The 15,761-nt window shown below is 50.6% G+C and overlaps 2 protein-coding genes across 2 annotated transcripts; both read left to right on the forward strand.

Annotated features, from left to right (window-relative positions):
* Positions 1–440: 440 nt before the first annotated feature.
* Edc4 (enhancer of mRNA decapping 4) lies at positions 441–12,433 on the forward strand. The gene is made up of 29 exons (NM_001033068.3): positions 441–696; positions 3,986–4,142; positions 4,523–4,634; positions 4,908–5,007; positions 5,209–5,398; positions 5,506–5,653; positions 5,735–5,839; positions 6,138–6,247; positions 6,338–6,421; positions 6,503–6,598; positions 6,681–6,783; positions 6,901–7,081; positions 7,178–7,250; positions 7,348–7,439; positions 7,515–7,702; positions 7,782–7,915; positions 7,993–8,149; positions 8,500–8,936; positions 9,029–9,133; positions 9,238–9,390; positions 9,472–9,508; positions 9,623–9,800; positions 9,905–10,060; positions 10,149–10,264; positions 10,352–10,517; positions 10,605–10,791; positions 10,882–11,101; positions 11,487–11,650; positions 11,898–12,433. Exons 1-29 carry the CDS (start codon positions 615–617, stop codon positions 12,088–12,090), a joined length of 4,224 nt encoding a protein of 1,407 aa, NP_001028240.3. The 5' UTR covers positions 441–614; the 3' UTR covers positions 12,091–12,433.
* A 364-nt stretch (positions 12,434–12,797) lies between these two features.
* Nrn1l (neuritin 1-like) lies at positions 12,798–14,258 on the forward strand. The gene is made up of 3 exons (NM_001135006.1): positions 12,798–12,895; positions 13,598–13,712; positions 13,852–14,258. The coding sequence occupies exons 1-3, from the start codon at positions 12,808–12,810 to the stop codon at positions 14,135–14,137; spliced, it is 489 nt and encodes a 162-aa protein (NP_001128478.1). The 5' UTR covers positions 12,798–12,807; the 3' UTR covers positions 14,138–14,258.
* Positions 14,259–15,761: the final 1,503 nt, after the last annotated feature.

Raw genomic sequence — 15,761 nt, forward strand, 5'->3', positions numbered from 1 at the left:
AAGTTGTGTGGGACAAGGGGTTACTGGGGACAGTTGGTAGACAGTTTTGTGGTAGAAACTATCTCCCCTGCCCTTACATTTCCTGGGGCTTATGAACTCGCAGATGTCTTACTCCTAAGGGGAAACAGACCCTTACTGTTCACTTTATTTAAGGTCTGAAAAGTCACTACCTGAGTGGTGAAGTTGACTTTCTTGTCCCATTCATTATCCAGAATTCATGAGAATGGGCTAGGACCTGGGTTGGATCTCCGGAGACAGGATTTTAGGCAACTCAGTGCTCTTCCTCAGTCTTGTGAAATTTCCCCACTAGCCGGGAGAAAGCAGCCTGTGGAGGCTTCCTCTGATAGGCACTAGGTCTTCCAGAGCTCGGAACCTTTCTTCTGCAGTTGTAGGTTCCGGGAGCTAAGGTCAGTGGGACCGGAAGTGGAGGCGGTTGGTGGGGTTGGCAGGGCTCACGGACGCAGTCCGGGCGGCGGTTTGGGGATTGCGGGTAGGTTTTGTGTAGTGCTCTGTCGTCTCCTGCTCTCTAACGGGGTCGTGGCTGGGCGAAATTGGACACTTTTTGGAGGTAGAGGAACTAACGTCCGGCGAGCAGGACTCTCGTGGCTGGGCCCATGGCCTCCTGCGCGAGCATCGACATTGAGGACGCCACGCAGCATCTGCGGGACATCCTCAAACTGGACCGGCCCGCCGGAGGTGAGCCGGGATGGGGTGGTTAGGCTCTTAGCGAAGTGGCGGACGTATGGCGTGGATCTGAACCGTTTTCGGGTGCCGCAGGTTCCTTTAGCCAGATTCAGGATCCTCCCGTTTGATTGCGGAGGACAGGAATTGGAGTCATGGATGGTCCCTGGTTATATCCAGAGAATGGCGCAGACCCCTGGGTGTTACCATCCTATGTCAGACCGTTCTGCCTTGTTCTTAAATGTTTTGGCTGAAGGTAAGGCCCCTCCTCGGAATCCACCCAATCCATCTGGTATCCTTGCCTCCAAACTGCTGTGTTTTGAGTACTGGCCGGCTGTCCCTCCTCGCCATGGTTCAGAGGCCTGGTGCAGGGTCGGTTTAGCGAGTTCTAGGCCTAGAATTAAGTGATATGCTGTTGATCCTCTGTGCCCACCTTGCAACTTGGCTTTCCCCGAAAAGTGTATACTCCCGGCCTGATGTTTCTCTGAAACCGATTTTCTGACAAAAGGTGGATAACCCCAATTCATGTTTCTACTGGATTGAAGGCAGATCACAGACTGGCTCTGATTAGATTAGGTTCCAAACGTCTGCAAGCCCATATGTTCCCACTTCATCCGAGTTTTACTTGGGCTTCTAGTATCCTTGGGGCTACTCTTGCCAGATGAGAGTTCCCAGGACAGATAAGAGCCAACAGCATTGTAATATGTTATTGTAAAAGAGGATTGTTGGGGTACTGTGATGGGAATGGGAAAATAGGGTGAGGGAGATACAGAACTGGTTTGAGAGGAGACTGTTAAGGCCAGGTCGGATACTATAGACAGGAGATTGAATGCCAGGAAAGATATTCGAAGTACTTATGTAGAGGACACATAGTACAAAAAAGGAAATAGTATGTATGAAAACTAGGTGTTCCAGTGTGATTCAGAGATGTTTGAAGGTTGTGGTAGTTGACTGGTGATTATGATGTACATATTGAGAACTGATTCTTTTCTCACGCCTTTTTGCCTGCTGGTGGGACCCAGACTGCTAAGGCAGGCACTAGTACTCTCCAGTAGGTTTAGCTGACAAATACACAGATAATCCATTTGCTGTCTGAGGCTCCTGGACCTTGTGCTTTCAGTGTGTGTTTCCTTTACTCATGAGGTGGTTAGTGCCTCTGATACCCACCATCAGCTGAGCAGACTGTACTATATACAGATTTTGTTGTGCCTGGCATGGTTAACGGTATAACTTAGGCCTGTCTATCCTCACAGTAGATTGCTAGGAAGGGAGAGTAGCCAGCTTATCCCTGAGCAGCTAGAGTGGTTCCAGTCCTAGTGAGAGATAAAGGTAAATCCTTTGTTTAGTGATTGGCACTTGATTTTTTGTTGTTGTTGGTTTGGGGTTTTTGAGATAGGGTTTCTCTGCTTAGCCCCAGCTGTCCTGGAACTTGCTCTGTGTAGACCAAACTGGCCTCTCTGAGAGGCCACTCAGAGATCCACCTGCCTCTCTGTCTCCAGAGAGCTGGAATCAAAGGTGTTTGCCTTTACTGTCCAGCTGGTGGTTTTCTTTTCAAGTAGCTTTTGCTTGTCTCTTCCTTGAAGGACTTATCAGACCGAAGACTGTTTTATGACTGAAAACTTGTTTTTTTCCTGCTGAAGTACCTTCTTCCTAGCTCAGAGTTTGGGAAGTGTGTCTGAATTAATGAGTTTTTGAAACATAGCCAGAAGCCAGGCATAGTGGCATTCACTATAGTCCCAGCACTTGGGAGGCAGAGGCAGAGGCAGGAGAATTGTCAGCTACCTCGGGCTCTATGTTGAAGCCCAATTTCAATAAATAAGAAAATAAATAACTACATAAATGGAGACATAGCTTAGTGGTAGAGCAGTTGTCTAGCATGTGCAAAGAAAGCCCTGAGTTTCATCCCTAGTCCTACCTCCTCTCCCCAAACAACAGAAACCCACCTAGCATGCAAGGGATGTCCAGGACTCAATCCTCAGCATTAAGGAGTGGGACCAGCTATTTCAAACATCTAAAATAATGTCATTCCTAATTCCACATCCTACCACATGCCCATAGCTTCTCTCCTCTTTCTTTGTCTAGTTCCCCATGTGCCTTTCTTTCTGAGTTTAACCTGCCCAAGTTGACTTGTTAACTAATTCAGTGTGTCAGACCCCTCCTTTCTTTGTATTAGGAACCGTTCTCCACAAACTCCTACTGTGTTTGAATTCTGGTATCTCGCACAGACTCTCAGCTGTTCTGTATGCTGCCTTGTAACAGTCAGTCCACTGGCTGCAGCTGAATGTATAAAACGTAAAACCCTTGTAGAGCCAAGTGTGCTAGCATGTACTTGTAATTCCAACACTTAGGAGGCATAAGCAAAAAGTCCTCAACTTCAAAGCCATCTGACTACACAGGAAGACCCTGTCTCAAAAAAGAGAGGGAGTGGCGAGCCTCTTTGGCTCTCATTGCACAGAAAGAGAGGCTAAACAACCTAGCCTCATCCCAGAGGCATTGTCAACCTCTACCCTTACCATGTTTTGTTTCTGGGTTGTTTGGTTTTTTTGTTTTGTTGTAGATTTACTTATTCTATTGTTTGTGTGTTTTGCCTGCATATATGTATGTGTACTACATGTGGGCTTGGGGCCTGAGGAGATCAGAAGAAGGTACCACGTCCCTTGGAATTGGAATTAAAGATTGATGTGAACCACCATGTGGGTGCTGAGAGCAGCAATTGCTGCTTAAACACTGCCATTTCTCTGACTTCTTTCTGTTTTGTTTTGGGACAGGATTTTATATGTAGTCTAGACTGGCCTGAATTTCATACATAAGCCTAGCATCTCCCTGAACTCACAGTCTTTCTGTCTCATCCTCTCAAATGATGAGGTGCCACAACACCCAGCATTTCCCATGTGTGTGTTGTAGATATAATTTGCTATGATATCTTGATTGTCCTCATACCCTCCTTCAAATCAAGTTTGTTTGCTGTTCTTAGCCCAAATATTAACTGGCCTAGTTTTGTTTTTTGATGCTAAAGATCAAACCAAGGGCCTCACATATACTAAATAAGCAGGCAACATGCCACCACTGAGCTGTGGTTCTGGCTCCAAGGTCTTGCTGGTTTGTAACCTTCCCACAGGTAGATGAGTCTCATACTCATCCCTGGTCCTGCTATATAACCACACTTACAGAATGAAGAATGAACAAAGGGCCCTCCTCCCTACTGGACATAACAAATGCTCCTGAGTGCTTTGTGGTTTAGAGTTGTAGAAGAAGCTCATGGCAGGCAAAGCAACCTTTTCACAGTGTTGTTTTCTTTTCCTAGGCTCCAATGTCGAAAGCCAAAGGCCATCCAGTGCCTACAATGGAGACCTCAATGGGCTCCTGGTCCCAGATCCGCTCAGTTCAGGAGATGGTAACTCGACAAGCAAACCTGGTATACGGACCATGCCACCCATTAATCTGCAGGAAAAGCAGGTCATGTGAGTACCTGAGAAATAGTAATGATGATAATGATATCTTTGCGGATTTCACTTAGCTATAGAGATAAGATTAAGGTCAAATGGGCAAGCAGCCTTTGCTTCCTCTCTTCTGGATGATCTGGGGCACAGCACTATACCTCACTAAATATATACTAAGAAAAGATATGAGGACAGGCTAAAGACTTGGCCTGGATGCCTAGTGTAGAATGGGATTAACCTCATTTGCCAGAAGGGAGGTGAGCAAGGGGAACTGTATATGGAAACCAGGCAGAACTGGGAAGCTGGGACTAGACATCTTCATCAGGTCACTATGACCTTAGCACCCTCTACTGAGCCTTTTGAGGAACAAGGGACTTACTTGGTTTATGGACCTCTTCCAGTTGCCTCTCTGGAGATGACAGCTCCACGTGCATTGGGATTTTGGCCAAGGAGGTAGAAATTGTGGCCAGCAGTGATTCTAGCATTTCCAGCAAGGCGCGAGGGAGCAACAAGGTGAGTACCAGGATTTTGTGGCATATGTACTATATAGTAGCACACTCAGCGTCTCTCTTCTCTCATGCATGCTGGCAATTCCTATGGGAACCACTTTGATAAAGAGTCTACCTTATTTTCAGAAAATCAGTGTTGACTCCCAAACCTCTGAGGAAGTCTGTTCTGGGAGATGTCAGTGGGTGTTAGGTTTGTACCTGTGGACCTGTCCTGCCCTTGGGATTGTTAACTACTCCAGCCCTCAGCTTCTTCAGCTTCCTTACTCTGAACCCTCAGGTGAAAATCCAGCCTGTAGCCAAGTATGACTGGGAGCAGAAATACTACTATGGCAACCTGATTGCAGTGTCTAACTCCTTCTTGGCATACGCCATCAGGGGTAAGTAAGAACATGGAGCAAGAAGGAAGTGTCTGCTACAAACCCCAGAGATGCAGATGTACTCAGATGCTAGCGTACAGTAGAGGTTTGTCCCAGGGCTGAGGGAGCTGGTCAGGAAAACCAGACTCAGGACTGTGGTGATAGTAAGTGGCAAGCAAGGACGGGGCACTCGTTCACAATCCTCTGCTTTTCTGCTTCCAGCTGCCAACAATGGCTCAGCCATGGTCCGAGTGATCAGTGTGAGCACTTCGGAGCGGACCCTGCTCAAGGGCTTCACAGGCAGTGTGGCTGACCTTGCATTTGCACACCTCAACTCTCCACAGCTTGCCTGCCTGGACGAGGCCGGCGATCTCTTTGTGTGGCGACTGGCTCTGGTTAAGGGCAAAATTCAGTATCCATTCCCAGGCAAGGGGGCTGAAAAAGCAGAGCTGGGCCTAGGGCTGGGGCTGCTGAGGGTTACATCATCATCTACCTATGTAGCCTTAACTCTCTACTCAGAGAAGAGATCTTAGTCCATATCCGGCAACCAGAGGGCACACCACTGAACCACTTCCGAAGGATCATCTGGTGCCCTTTCATCCCTGAGGAAAGCGAGGACTGTTGTGAGGAGAGTAGCCCAACGGTGGCCCTGCTGCATGAAGACCGGGTGAGAGGACTGGCTATGGTGAAGGAAGGATCAGAACTGCCATACTGGGCACATGGACTAAATACCTCCCTATACCCCTAGGCTGAGGTGTGGGACTTGGATATGCTTCGCTCCAGCCACAGCACATGGCCTGTGGATGTCAGCCAAATCAAGCAGGGCTTTATCGTGGTAAAAGGCCATAGCACGGTAGGTCTACAACATATCGCCTCCCTGCCTTTCCCTATTCCCACAGCTGCCCCAGGGGCTTTACCAGTGTGTTCCCTTGGGGATGTTGAAGACAACCTGGCTCTCACTTGGACAATTGATTCCTAATCTAGCTGTGCCCTGCAAGTCTGGTTTTCTCTTTAGCACCTACCCGCTTCATTCAGTCACACAGAAATGAGGCCGCTGTTGGTTGGCCCTGTTCACTACTATCGTCATTGAGGTAGGGCTCGTTCTTACCCCTGGTCAGGAGGCAAAGCAAAGCTTTTTGGGTTCTTTGCAGTGCCTAAGTGAAGGAGCCCTTTCCCCTGATGGGACTGTGCTGGCCACCGCAAGCCATGATGGCTTTGTCAAGTTCTGGCAGATCTATATTGAAGGTCAGGATGAGCCAAGGTAAGGCAAGACTTGAAAGACACTAGTGTCTGCCCTATTTAGAAAGAGGGACAGATCATTCACTCAGACTGTTCACCTGTCTGCCTGCAGGTGTCTGCATGAATGGAAACCTCATGATGGGCGGCCTCTTTCTTGCCTCCTGTTCTGTGATAACCATAAGAAACAGGATCCTGAGTGAGTGAGTGGAGAGGCAAGTAGGTGGGCTTTTCTGTGGGCTTCTAGCTGGTAACCAGTCAGTGCCTTGGTGATTCTCAGGGTCCCATTCTGGAGGTTCCTCATTACTGGCGCTGACCAGAATCGAGAGCTGAAGATGTGGTGCACAGTGTCCTGGACCTGCCTGCAAACCATTCGGTAAACTAGAGTGAGGGAGATAGGCCAGGGACGTAGTCCTTTGAATTCTCAGCCTTACTTGGTCTGCTTGTTGGCTCCCTAGCTTCTCCCCAGATATCTTCAGTTCAGTGAGTGTGCCTCCCAGTCTCAAAGTTTGCTTGGACCTCTCAGCAGAATATTTGATTCTTAGTGATGTGCAACGAAAGGTAGGCTGCTGTGGTGGTACATTGGAAAGAGCTGGTGTTGCTGGGAAGGGCAGGGCTATGTGATGTAGTCACAGCCCTTACAGCCTCAGTTGAGTTAGCAGTGTGTTACTCATGCAGGTCCTCTATGTGATGGAGCTGCTGCAGAACCAGGACGAGGGCCGTGCTTGCTTCAGTTCCATCTCTGAGTTCCTGCTCACCCACCCTGTGCTGAGCTTTGGCATCCAGGTTGTGAGTCGCTGCCGGCTGCGGCACACTGAGGTGCTGCCTGCTGAGGAGGAGAGTGACAGTCTGGGGACTGGTGAGGTGCCCTGGGGTAAGGGCTATATGTTGGTATGTGGGAAGTGTCCATGCACAGAGCAGGCCAATGCCTTAATGATCCACACTGTCCTTTCAGAGAGTTCCCATGGAGCTGGTACCTTGGAATCTGCAGCTGGTGTGCTTATCAAGCTCTTTTGTGTGCACACTAAGTGAGTGTGTCAGGGAGGCCTGCCATGTCCTGCCTATGTCCCCCTACCCTACTGGCCCTGGCCTTTTGAGTATTCTCTTCTCCCCTTTGTTCTTTAGGGCACTCCAAGATGTGCAGATCCGCTTCCAGCCACAGCTGAACCCTGATGTGGTGGCCCCACTCTCTACCCACACTGCTCATGAGGACTTCAGTGAGTAAGGGAACAGAAGGGAGACTGGTTCCACTGATGTGGCCTTGAGATCTGACTTAGCAGCTTTTCCAACAGCATTTGGAGAGTCTCGACCTGAACTAGGCTCTGAGGGGCTAGCTTCAGCTCCTCATGGTTCCCAGCCTGACCTCCGACGCATTGTGGAGCTGCCTGCACCTGCAGACTTCCTCAGTCTGAGCAGTGAGACCAAGCCTAAGTTGATGACACCTGATGCTTTCATGACACCTACCGCCTCCCTGCAGCAGGTACTTACTTCCTTCGTGGAGAGAGGTCTGGTAATGTCCCATTAGCTAACCTTAGCACTCATTTTCTGGCTCTTCCCAGATCTCTGCATCCCCTAGTAGTAGCAGCAGCAGTAGCAGCAGCAGCAGTAGCAGCAGCAGCAGTAGCAGCAGCAGCTCTCTAACAGCTGTGTCTGCTGTGAGCAGCTCCTCAGCCATGGACCCCTCCTTGCCCAGGTAAAATAAAAATCAGAATTGGGTCTTGTGCCCAACTGTGACGAATTACAGTTGCTAATGCCGTGCCTTTCTGCCAGTAGGCCACCCGAGGAACTGACCTTGAGCCCCAAACTGCAGCTAGATGGCAGCCTGACTATAAGCAGCAGCAGCAGCCTGCAGGCAAGCCCTCGGAGCCTTCTTCCGGGCCTGCTCCCAGGCCCAGCTGACAAACTAATTCCCAAGGGACCTGGTCAGGTAGGTGGGGGTTGGGGGATAAGGGGAGAATATGAATGCGTATAAAGTACTAGGTAGCAAGTGGTAGAGGGCAATGGAAAAGATTGGAGCACTCTATTCCTATATATTTTTCTTCTGACCCTCCTTGGCCTTGGAAGTGTTACATTTCCTCAAAGGTTAGAGCAGGCTTTCATGTTCCCAAGAGGGCATCTCGTCAGCCTCCAATCCCCACCTCTTGTGAACTGTGGCCCTGCTTTCCACTTGCATCTCCCTTTTCTGTTAGATGATGTCTAACCACTACAGATGCCAGTGCCTTATTTTTGTGCCCCTGAGCCCTTAGCACTTAAGCCTCTATCTTTGGCTCTTCTCAGGTATCTTCTGGTACTTCTGCACTATCCTTGGATTTGCAGGAAGTGGAACCATTAGGGCTACCCCAGGCCTCCCCAAGTCGCACACGTTCTCCTGATGTGATCTCCTCAGCATCCACTGCCCTGTCCCAGGACATCCCTGAAATTGCATCTGAGGCCCTGTCCCGTGGCTTTGGCTCCTCTGTACCTGAGGGCCTCATTGAGCCAGACAGCATGGCCTCAGCTGCCTCAGCACTACACCTACTGTCTCCTCGGCCCAGGCAAGGCCCTGAGCTTAGTTCTCAGCTTGGTCTAGATGGAGGCCCTGGGGATGGGGATAGGCATAGTACCCCTTCCCTACTGGAAGCAGCCTTGACCCAGGAAGTTGCAACCTCTGACAGTCAAGTCTGGCCTACAGCACCTGACATTACTCGTGAGACCTGTAGCACACTAACAGAAAGGTAAGAAGATTAGAAGGGGGAAATATGCCTGGGCGGGCGGGCAGGGCGTCTATATTAGGACTGTCCACTACTGAGTCCATGTGTTTCCTTAGCCCCAGGAATGGCCTCCAGGAAAAGCACAAAAGCCTGGCCTTCCACAGGCCACCTTATCACCTGCTGCAGCAACATGACAGTCAGGACACAAGTGCTGAGCAAAGGTGAGCACAATCTTGTTCCTTGCTTCTCCTCTAAGGAAGGAGAGCAGTGAATAAGGGAAAAGCAAGTGAGCAGACACTCAGCCTTCCTCCCCTTCCTTCCACAGTGACCATGACGATGAGGTTGCCAGCCTTGCCTCTGCTTCAGGAGGTTTTGGCAGCAAAATTCCTACTCCACGGCTGCCTGCCAAGGATTGGAAAACCAAGGGATCCCCTAGGACTTCACCTAAGCTCAAGAGGAAAAGCAAGAAGGATGATGGGTAGGAGAATTCTTGGACCGGGGCCAGGGGTGGTGGTCTGAGCTGCCTGTTGTGACCTGCAATGCTGTTTTGCCTATGTAGGGATTCAGCTGTGGGATCTCGGCTCACCGAGCACCAGGTATGTAAGGGAGCACCTTTCTACCCATGGGGCCCCATCCCACAAGGGTGGGAGGGACTTTGAGCTACTTTTTTTGGTGGGTGGAGATGTGTAAGGTGTCAGTGCTTCTGGCAGGTGGTAGAGCCCCCTGAAGACTGGCCAGCACTAATTTGGCAGCAGCAAAGAGAGCTGGCAGAACTATGGCACAACCAAGAAGAGCTGCTACAGCGTCTTTGTGCCCAACTTGAAGGTCTTCAGAGCACTGTCACAGACCATGTAGAACGTGCCCTGGAGACACGGCATGAGCAAGAGCGTATCCTTGGGGTAGTGGCACAGCATGGCAGTAAGGTGCAGTAGCATTCTTGCCTAGGAAAGGCATAGGTCCTGTTGTAGGCCTGTTCCTTAGCTCCACCACAGAACGGCGACTGGAGCGGGCACTGGCTGAGGGGCAGCAACGGGGTGGGCAGCTACAGGAGCAGCTGACACAGCAGCTATCCCAGGCTTTGTCTTCAGCTGTGGCTGGGCGGCTAGAGCGCAGCATAAGGGATGAAATCAAGAAAACAGTTCCTCCATGTGAGTTTTCCATGAGGTTTCTTTCCACTGGGCCAGGTGGGTGTAGGGCACTTTCAAACTGATGGTTCCATCCGCCTGTCTCTCCTAGGTGTCTCCAGAAGTCTGGAGCCTGTGGCAGGCCAACTAAGCAACTCAGTGGCTACCAAGCTTACAGCTGTGGAAGGCAGCATGAAAGAGAATATCTCTAAGCTACTCAAGTCCAAGGTGATGTAGGGTCCAGGATGGGGGAAGTGTGGCTAGACAAGCCAGATTGAACTCGGGCTTTCAACTTGACCCCTTCCTATATTTTAGAACTTAACAGATGCCATTGCCCGCGCAGCTGCAGATACGCTACAGGGACCAATGCAGGCTGCCTACCGAGAAGCCTTCCAGAGTGTGGTGCTGCCGGCTTTTGAGAAGAGTTGTCAGGCTATGTTCCAGCAAATCAATGACAGCTTCAGGCTGGGCACTCAGGAATGTGAGTGTTGTCCACCATAAGCCCAGCAGAGGAGGAGGAGCCGTACTCTGCTCTGACCCCTTCTCTGGTCCCCATTGGTCCCTTTAGATTTGCAGCAGCTGGACAGTCACATGAAGAGCCGAAAGGCACGTGAACAAGAAGCTAGGGAGCCTGTGTTGGCCCAGCTTCGGGGCCTGGTCAGCACACTGCAGAATGCCACTGAGCAGATGGCAGCCACTGTGTCTAGCAGTGTTCGGGCCGAGGTGCAACACCAGCTGCATGTGGCTGTGGGCAGGTGTGTGGGCAGAGCTCTGGGTGCGGTGGTAGGTTAGTAAGGGCTAGAACGTTCTCCCTGTCCACCTCACTGGCTCATTTCCCTTTGCAGCTTGCAGGAATCAATCTTAGCACAAGTACAACGCATTGTCAAGGGTGAAGTGAGTGTGGCACTGAAGGAGCAGCAGGCCACTGTCACTTCCAGCATCATGCAGGCTATGCGCTCAGCTGCTGGCACACCTGTCCCCTCTGCCCACCTTGACTGCCAGGCCCAACAAGCCCATATCTTGCAGTTACTGCAGCAGGGCCACCTCAATCAGGCCTTCCAGCAGGTATGACAGTGTCAGGCTTAGTAAGTGAGTAGCACTTGGCAAAGCTGTGTCCAGACAAGGTGCACACACCATTTGCCCGCTTCCCCAGCAGTCTTTGGACTGTCCATCAGGCTCGTTGATACTTTCTGGCTCTCCAATCCGTTGCCCCTTCATGTTCCTTCATGCTAGACCACTTTTCTTCTACCTTAACCCACTTTTTCTGAGGAAAACTTTGTAATCTGATTTTCTAAAGTAGCCATACAGCCCCATCAGAGTTTCTGAACATCACTTCTGGAACTCAGAATCCAACTTTGGTCTTCTGGCCATAGGCCATACACCTCAGATAAGAAAGCATTCCACCCTCGTATTAGGTATAAATTAGCATCCTGTCTTGTTCTACTCCCAGGCTCTGACTGCTGCTGATCTCAACCTGGTGCTGTATGTGTGTGAAACTGTGGACCCAGCCCAGGTTTTTGGGCAGCCGCCCTGTCCACTGTCCCAGCCCGTTCTCCTTTCCCTAATCCAGCAGCTAGCATCTGACCTTGGAACTAGAAGTGACCTCAAGCTCAGGTGAGTGGGGCAGTCAGTCAGGGACCAGAAGATGAGCCTAGAGGTAGGGATAGATAACAAACAGTTCATAGCAGACAACTCACTCTTACCTGCTCCCAGCCCTAATTTTTCTACCTATATTCTCCACCAGTTCCCATATGAGGCTTAGAAAGTTTCTTTTTCATTATTCCTCTGGGCTTTAGTGCCACCAGGGGGCACTCCTTTCTGCTGGCATCCAGCTATAGCCTGCCTTTTCCCCTATCCCCAGCTACTTGGAAGAGGCTGTGATGCACCTGGACCACAGCGATCCCATCACTCGAGACCACATGGGCTCTGTCATGGCTCAGGTGCGCCAGAAGCTCTTCCAGTTCCTGCAGGCTGATCCACACAACTCACTTGGCAAAGCTGCCCGCCGCCTCAGCCTAATGTTACACGGCCTTGTGACCCCTAGCCTCCCTTAGCCATTTAAACAGGGATGGGGTGACACTGAAGGCCAGTTGGCAGGTTTAGGTCAAGGCAGGGCCGTGTCTGCTGTTTTCCTGCTCAGGCCTTCATCTCTGGTGTTTGGAGGGAGGTAAGCAGCCGGGCACACTGGCAGTGGTCTACTGATTGTGGTAACCAGCAGGGTTAGGCTGGGCCCAGGGCAGGTATTGTGCCTTCTTGGGTCCTGCCATGCCTGAAGCATGACCCCAAGATCGTGACACCACTTGAGTTGAATTTTCCATGTTCCTTTTTACCTCTAATTTGGATCTTTTTGTTTTTGAAAAACATTGAGAAATTCAATTAAAGGCTTTTGGAATAAAAGAAAGTATGTGTGTGGTTTAGTCTGTCTCTGATGTGACTATTCTTTCCTCCCTTTGGGGAGGTATGTCTAAACCCAACCTGGGGTCCCTGGCACTCATTCTCATCTGATACACTCCCTACCCACACTTCTTCTGTCAAATTCAGGCAAAGCTCCTAGAGCCAGCTCAACATCACCTTTGCCTCCTCTCCTGGCAGTTTTACCCTCTGGGGTTCTTTCTTGCTCCTCTGCCTATTCTGGATGCTAGAGGTGGGGCTGACAGCTGGGAAGATGCTCCGCCTCCAGCTCCCATCCAATCAGAATCCCTTCCTCTGGGGGCTGGGTCCACAGGCAGCTCTCCAAGCCTCTAGCTTCTGCACTAGGCTTACAGCCAGGGATGATGTGCTACTGCTGCCACTGCCACTGGCGCCGCCGCTGTCAGCGGCTACCCTGTGCCCTGACACTGTTGCTGCTACTGCCACTCGGTGAGTGTGAGCATCCTGGGCCCAGGCTACAAACCTCAGAGGTCCTAGCCAGACTGGGTATAGGGTATGGGAGTAAAGGAGTTGGAGATCAGCTTTGAGGGCTCTAGGAAAATGTGCTAGTGGCTTCAGGAGGGAAAGTACTGTGCAAACAGCCCAGTTGTCTGGGAAGAACCTTTCAATTCTGTAGCCCCTCTTCTGGCAAAGGGAGCATGTGACCCCCTAGTAGAGCTTAGGCCATGGATCCCTGAGCGTAGAGTGACTGGCTGGCTTTGATCCCCACTCTGCCTGCTCGGCTTCAGCAGACACTGTCTTTAGAGAGGCAATGAAAGGGCCAGGTGAAGCACATGAAGACTAGGATGACTGCCTTCTGCCCATGACTTTATGCTTCTGGACCCTATACCCCTGAATCCCTGTCTTTGACCTAGAGTCTCAGGAACTAGAGAAGGAACTAAGCGCTGGGACCCAACACTCCCTTTCTGTTCCCATATCTCGCACTTCCACGTACACCACAGTCCAAATCCCACCTTGAGAGTTAAGACAAGTGATCTCCAGCTACCCTGAAGTTCCCTGGGGGCACCTCTTTCACGCTGAGTCATGTCTCCAGGGCAGTATCAGGTAAACAAGGTCCTGACAAATGGACTCTAGCTCACACTGTTAACCATTCTCCATTCCCAACCCACTCCTAATCTGTACCCCACCCAGCAGTGGCCTCTGAGGGCCCAAACCGCTGTGAGACCATATACCAAGGCTTTGCTGAATGTCTCATCCGCCTGGGGGATGGCATGGGCCGAGGAGGCGAGCTACAGACCGTCTGCAGGTACCAGCAGGTGGGAGGTAATAGGTCGGTGGGAGGCATCGACCCAATCTGTGCTTACCATTCCACCACCTCAGAGCCCCGAATCTCTTCCCAGTCCAAATCTTTGTGCTCTAACTCCCCTAACCCCATTTTGTAACAGATCCTGGAATGAATTCCACGCCTGTGCCTCTCGGGTCCTGTCAGGCTGCCCAGAGGAGGCTGCTGCAGTGTGGGAGTCACTGCAGCAAGAAGCTCGCCGTGCCCCACACCCAGATAACTTGCACATCCTCTGTGGCGCTCCTGTGAGTGTTCGGGAGCGGATTGCTGGCCCAGAGACCAACCAGGAGACACTACGGGCCACAGCTCCTGCCCTGGCTTCAGCCCCAGCCCCTGCGTTGCTCGCTGCTGCTCTGGCGCTTGCCTGCCTCCTGGGGCCTCTGGCCTAAACAGTCTGGTTGGCCAGCCAACAGTGCCCTTGCCTCCCATCACTGCATGCAGTGAGTGGCTGCCATGTGAGCTCTGCAGAATATGCACACTTTTCATTAAAGGTATTTATATTTACAACAAGTTGGTTCCTTTCTCCTGGCTGTGGCCCTCCTGGCTAAAGCAGGGACACCCCCCACCCCCCAGAAACTGATCTCAGCATGAAATGTGTGTGCCTCAGGACCTCCACAAGGGACTCAATCATCCTTACAAACATTCACTTTGTGATGGCAGCATTGAGGTTTCTTTCCATTACGCTATAGGTCCCAAGAGTATTCTGGGTCCCAAGAGCTCTGGTAGAGACCCAAGATCTGCCAGAATGCACAACCCTTCTCTGCCCTTCCCAACCTGGCGGAAATGCAGTGGTGGTGGCAGAGGACTACAGTGAGGTCCTAGGGTGAGAGTTCTCCATCTCAGACTCCTACCCTCAACTACTCCCCCCCCTGGTGGTCAGGGAAGGCCTTTCTTAGGTTCCTTTCAGCTTCCTGATGTGTCATCTGCTTTTTCCTCTACTAAACTATCACTTCAGCCTTCAATACATGCCCTCACACTCAGTGCTCAGTCTTCTGAGGTCTGGACTGTCCACCTAGACGCCTATCCAGAAGTCCCTGTAAGCTGAGGTCATAAAGAGGGTGCTCCGGCTTCTGCTCTGCACAGGTTTGCTCTCTGGGGTTTGCAGTGAAGAAATGATATGATTCAAGAAGGTATTGTGGGAGCAACCATGTGAAAGATTGTGTGGTGTGGAGCAGGAAAAACAAAGGTTAACACTCTGTCTTCTTTTTCTCCTCCTCCTCTTCTTCCTCCTCCTCTTTTTAAGATAGGGTCTTTGGGGCTGGAGAGATGGCTCAGTGGTTAAGAGCACCGACTGCTCTTCCAGAGGTCCCAAATTCAATTCCCAGCAACCACATGGTGGCTCGTAACCATCTGTAATGAGATCTGATGCCCTCTTCTGGTGCATCTGAAGACAGCTCCAGTGTACTTAGTATAAATAAAATAAATAAATCTTAAAAGAAAAGATAGGGACTTCCTATGTAGCTCTGGCTAGCCTAGAACAGGCTGACCTCAAACTTGGAGTGATCCTCCCGCCTCCTCTTCATAGGTGCGAGAACTACAAATATATGCTGCCATCCCTAGCCTTAAAAATTAGGACTTTTTGGGGCTGGAGAGATGGCTCAGGGGTTAAGAGCACTGATTGCTCTTCCAGAGGTCCTGAGTTCAATTCCCAGCAACCACATGGTGGCTCACAACCATCTGTAAAGAGATCTGATGCCCTCTTCTGGTGTGGTGTGTCTGAAGACAGTGACTTTGTGTACTCAGATACGTGAAATAAATAAATAAATCTTTAAAAAAAAAATTAGGACTTTTGGGCTGGGGATTTGGCTCAGTGGCAGAGCGCTTGCCTAGGAAGCACGAGGCCCTGGGTTCGGTCCCCAGCTCCGAGAAAAAGAACCAAAAAAAAAAAAAAAAATTAGGACTTTTGTAGACATTGTAATGGCCTCCTCATGGGCTTCTACTCTTGGCTCCCTCTACTTTCTGAGTTGAGAAACTGATGCTTGTGTTAAGCTCCTTCCCTCTTACCTACAAGGT

This window comes from Rattus norvegicus, chromosome 19, assembly GCF_036323735.1.
Source record: "Rattus norvegicus strain BN/NHsdMcwi chromosome 19, GRCr8, whole genome shotgun sequence".
Lineage (NCBI taxonomy): Eukaryota > Metazoa > Chordata > Mammalia > Rodentia > Muridae > Rattus > Rattus norvegicus.

Excerpts from the sequence above, each read along its gene's own strand:
- Nrn1l (NM_001135006.1), top strand. The coding sequence starts at position 12,808 with ATGATGTGCTACTGCTGCCACTGCCACTGGCGCCGCCGCTGTCAGCGG. Across the intron at positions 12,896-13,597 it reads GTTGCTGCTACTGCCACTCG|CAGTGGCCTCTGAGGGCCCA; the intron begins GTGAGTGTGAGC and ends TACCCCACCCAG. Across the intron at positions 13,713-13,851 it reads GAGCTACAGACCGTCTGCAG|ATCCTGGAATGAATTCCACG; the intron begins GTACCAGCAGGT and ends ATTTTGTAACAG.
- Edc4 (NM_001033068.3), top strand. The coding sequence starts at position 615 with ATGGCCTCCTGCGCGAGCATCGACATTGAGGACGCCACGCAGCATCTG. Across the intron at positions 6,248-6,337 it reads GAAGGTCAGGATGAGCCAAG|GTGTCTGCATGAATGGAAAC; the intron begins GTAAGGCAAGAC and ends GTCTGCCTGCAG. Across the intron at positions 7,082-7,177 it reads GAGTGACAGTCTGGGGACTG|AGAGTTCCCATGGAGCTGGT; the intron begins GTGAGGTGCCCT and ends CTGTCCTTTCAG.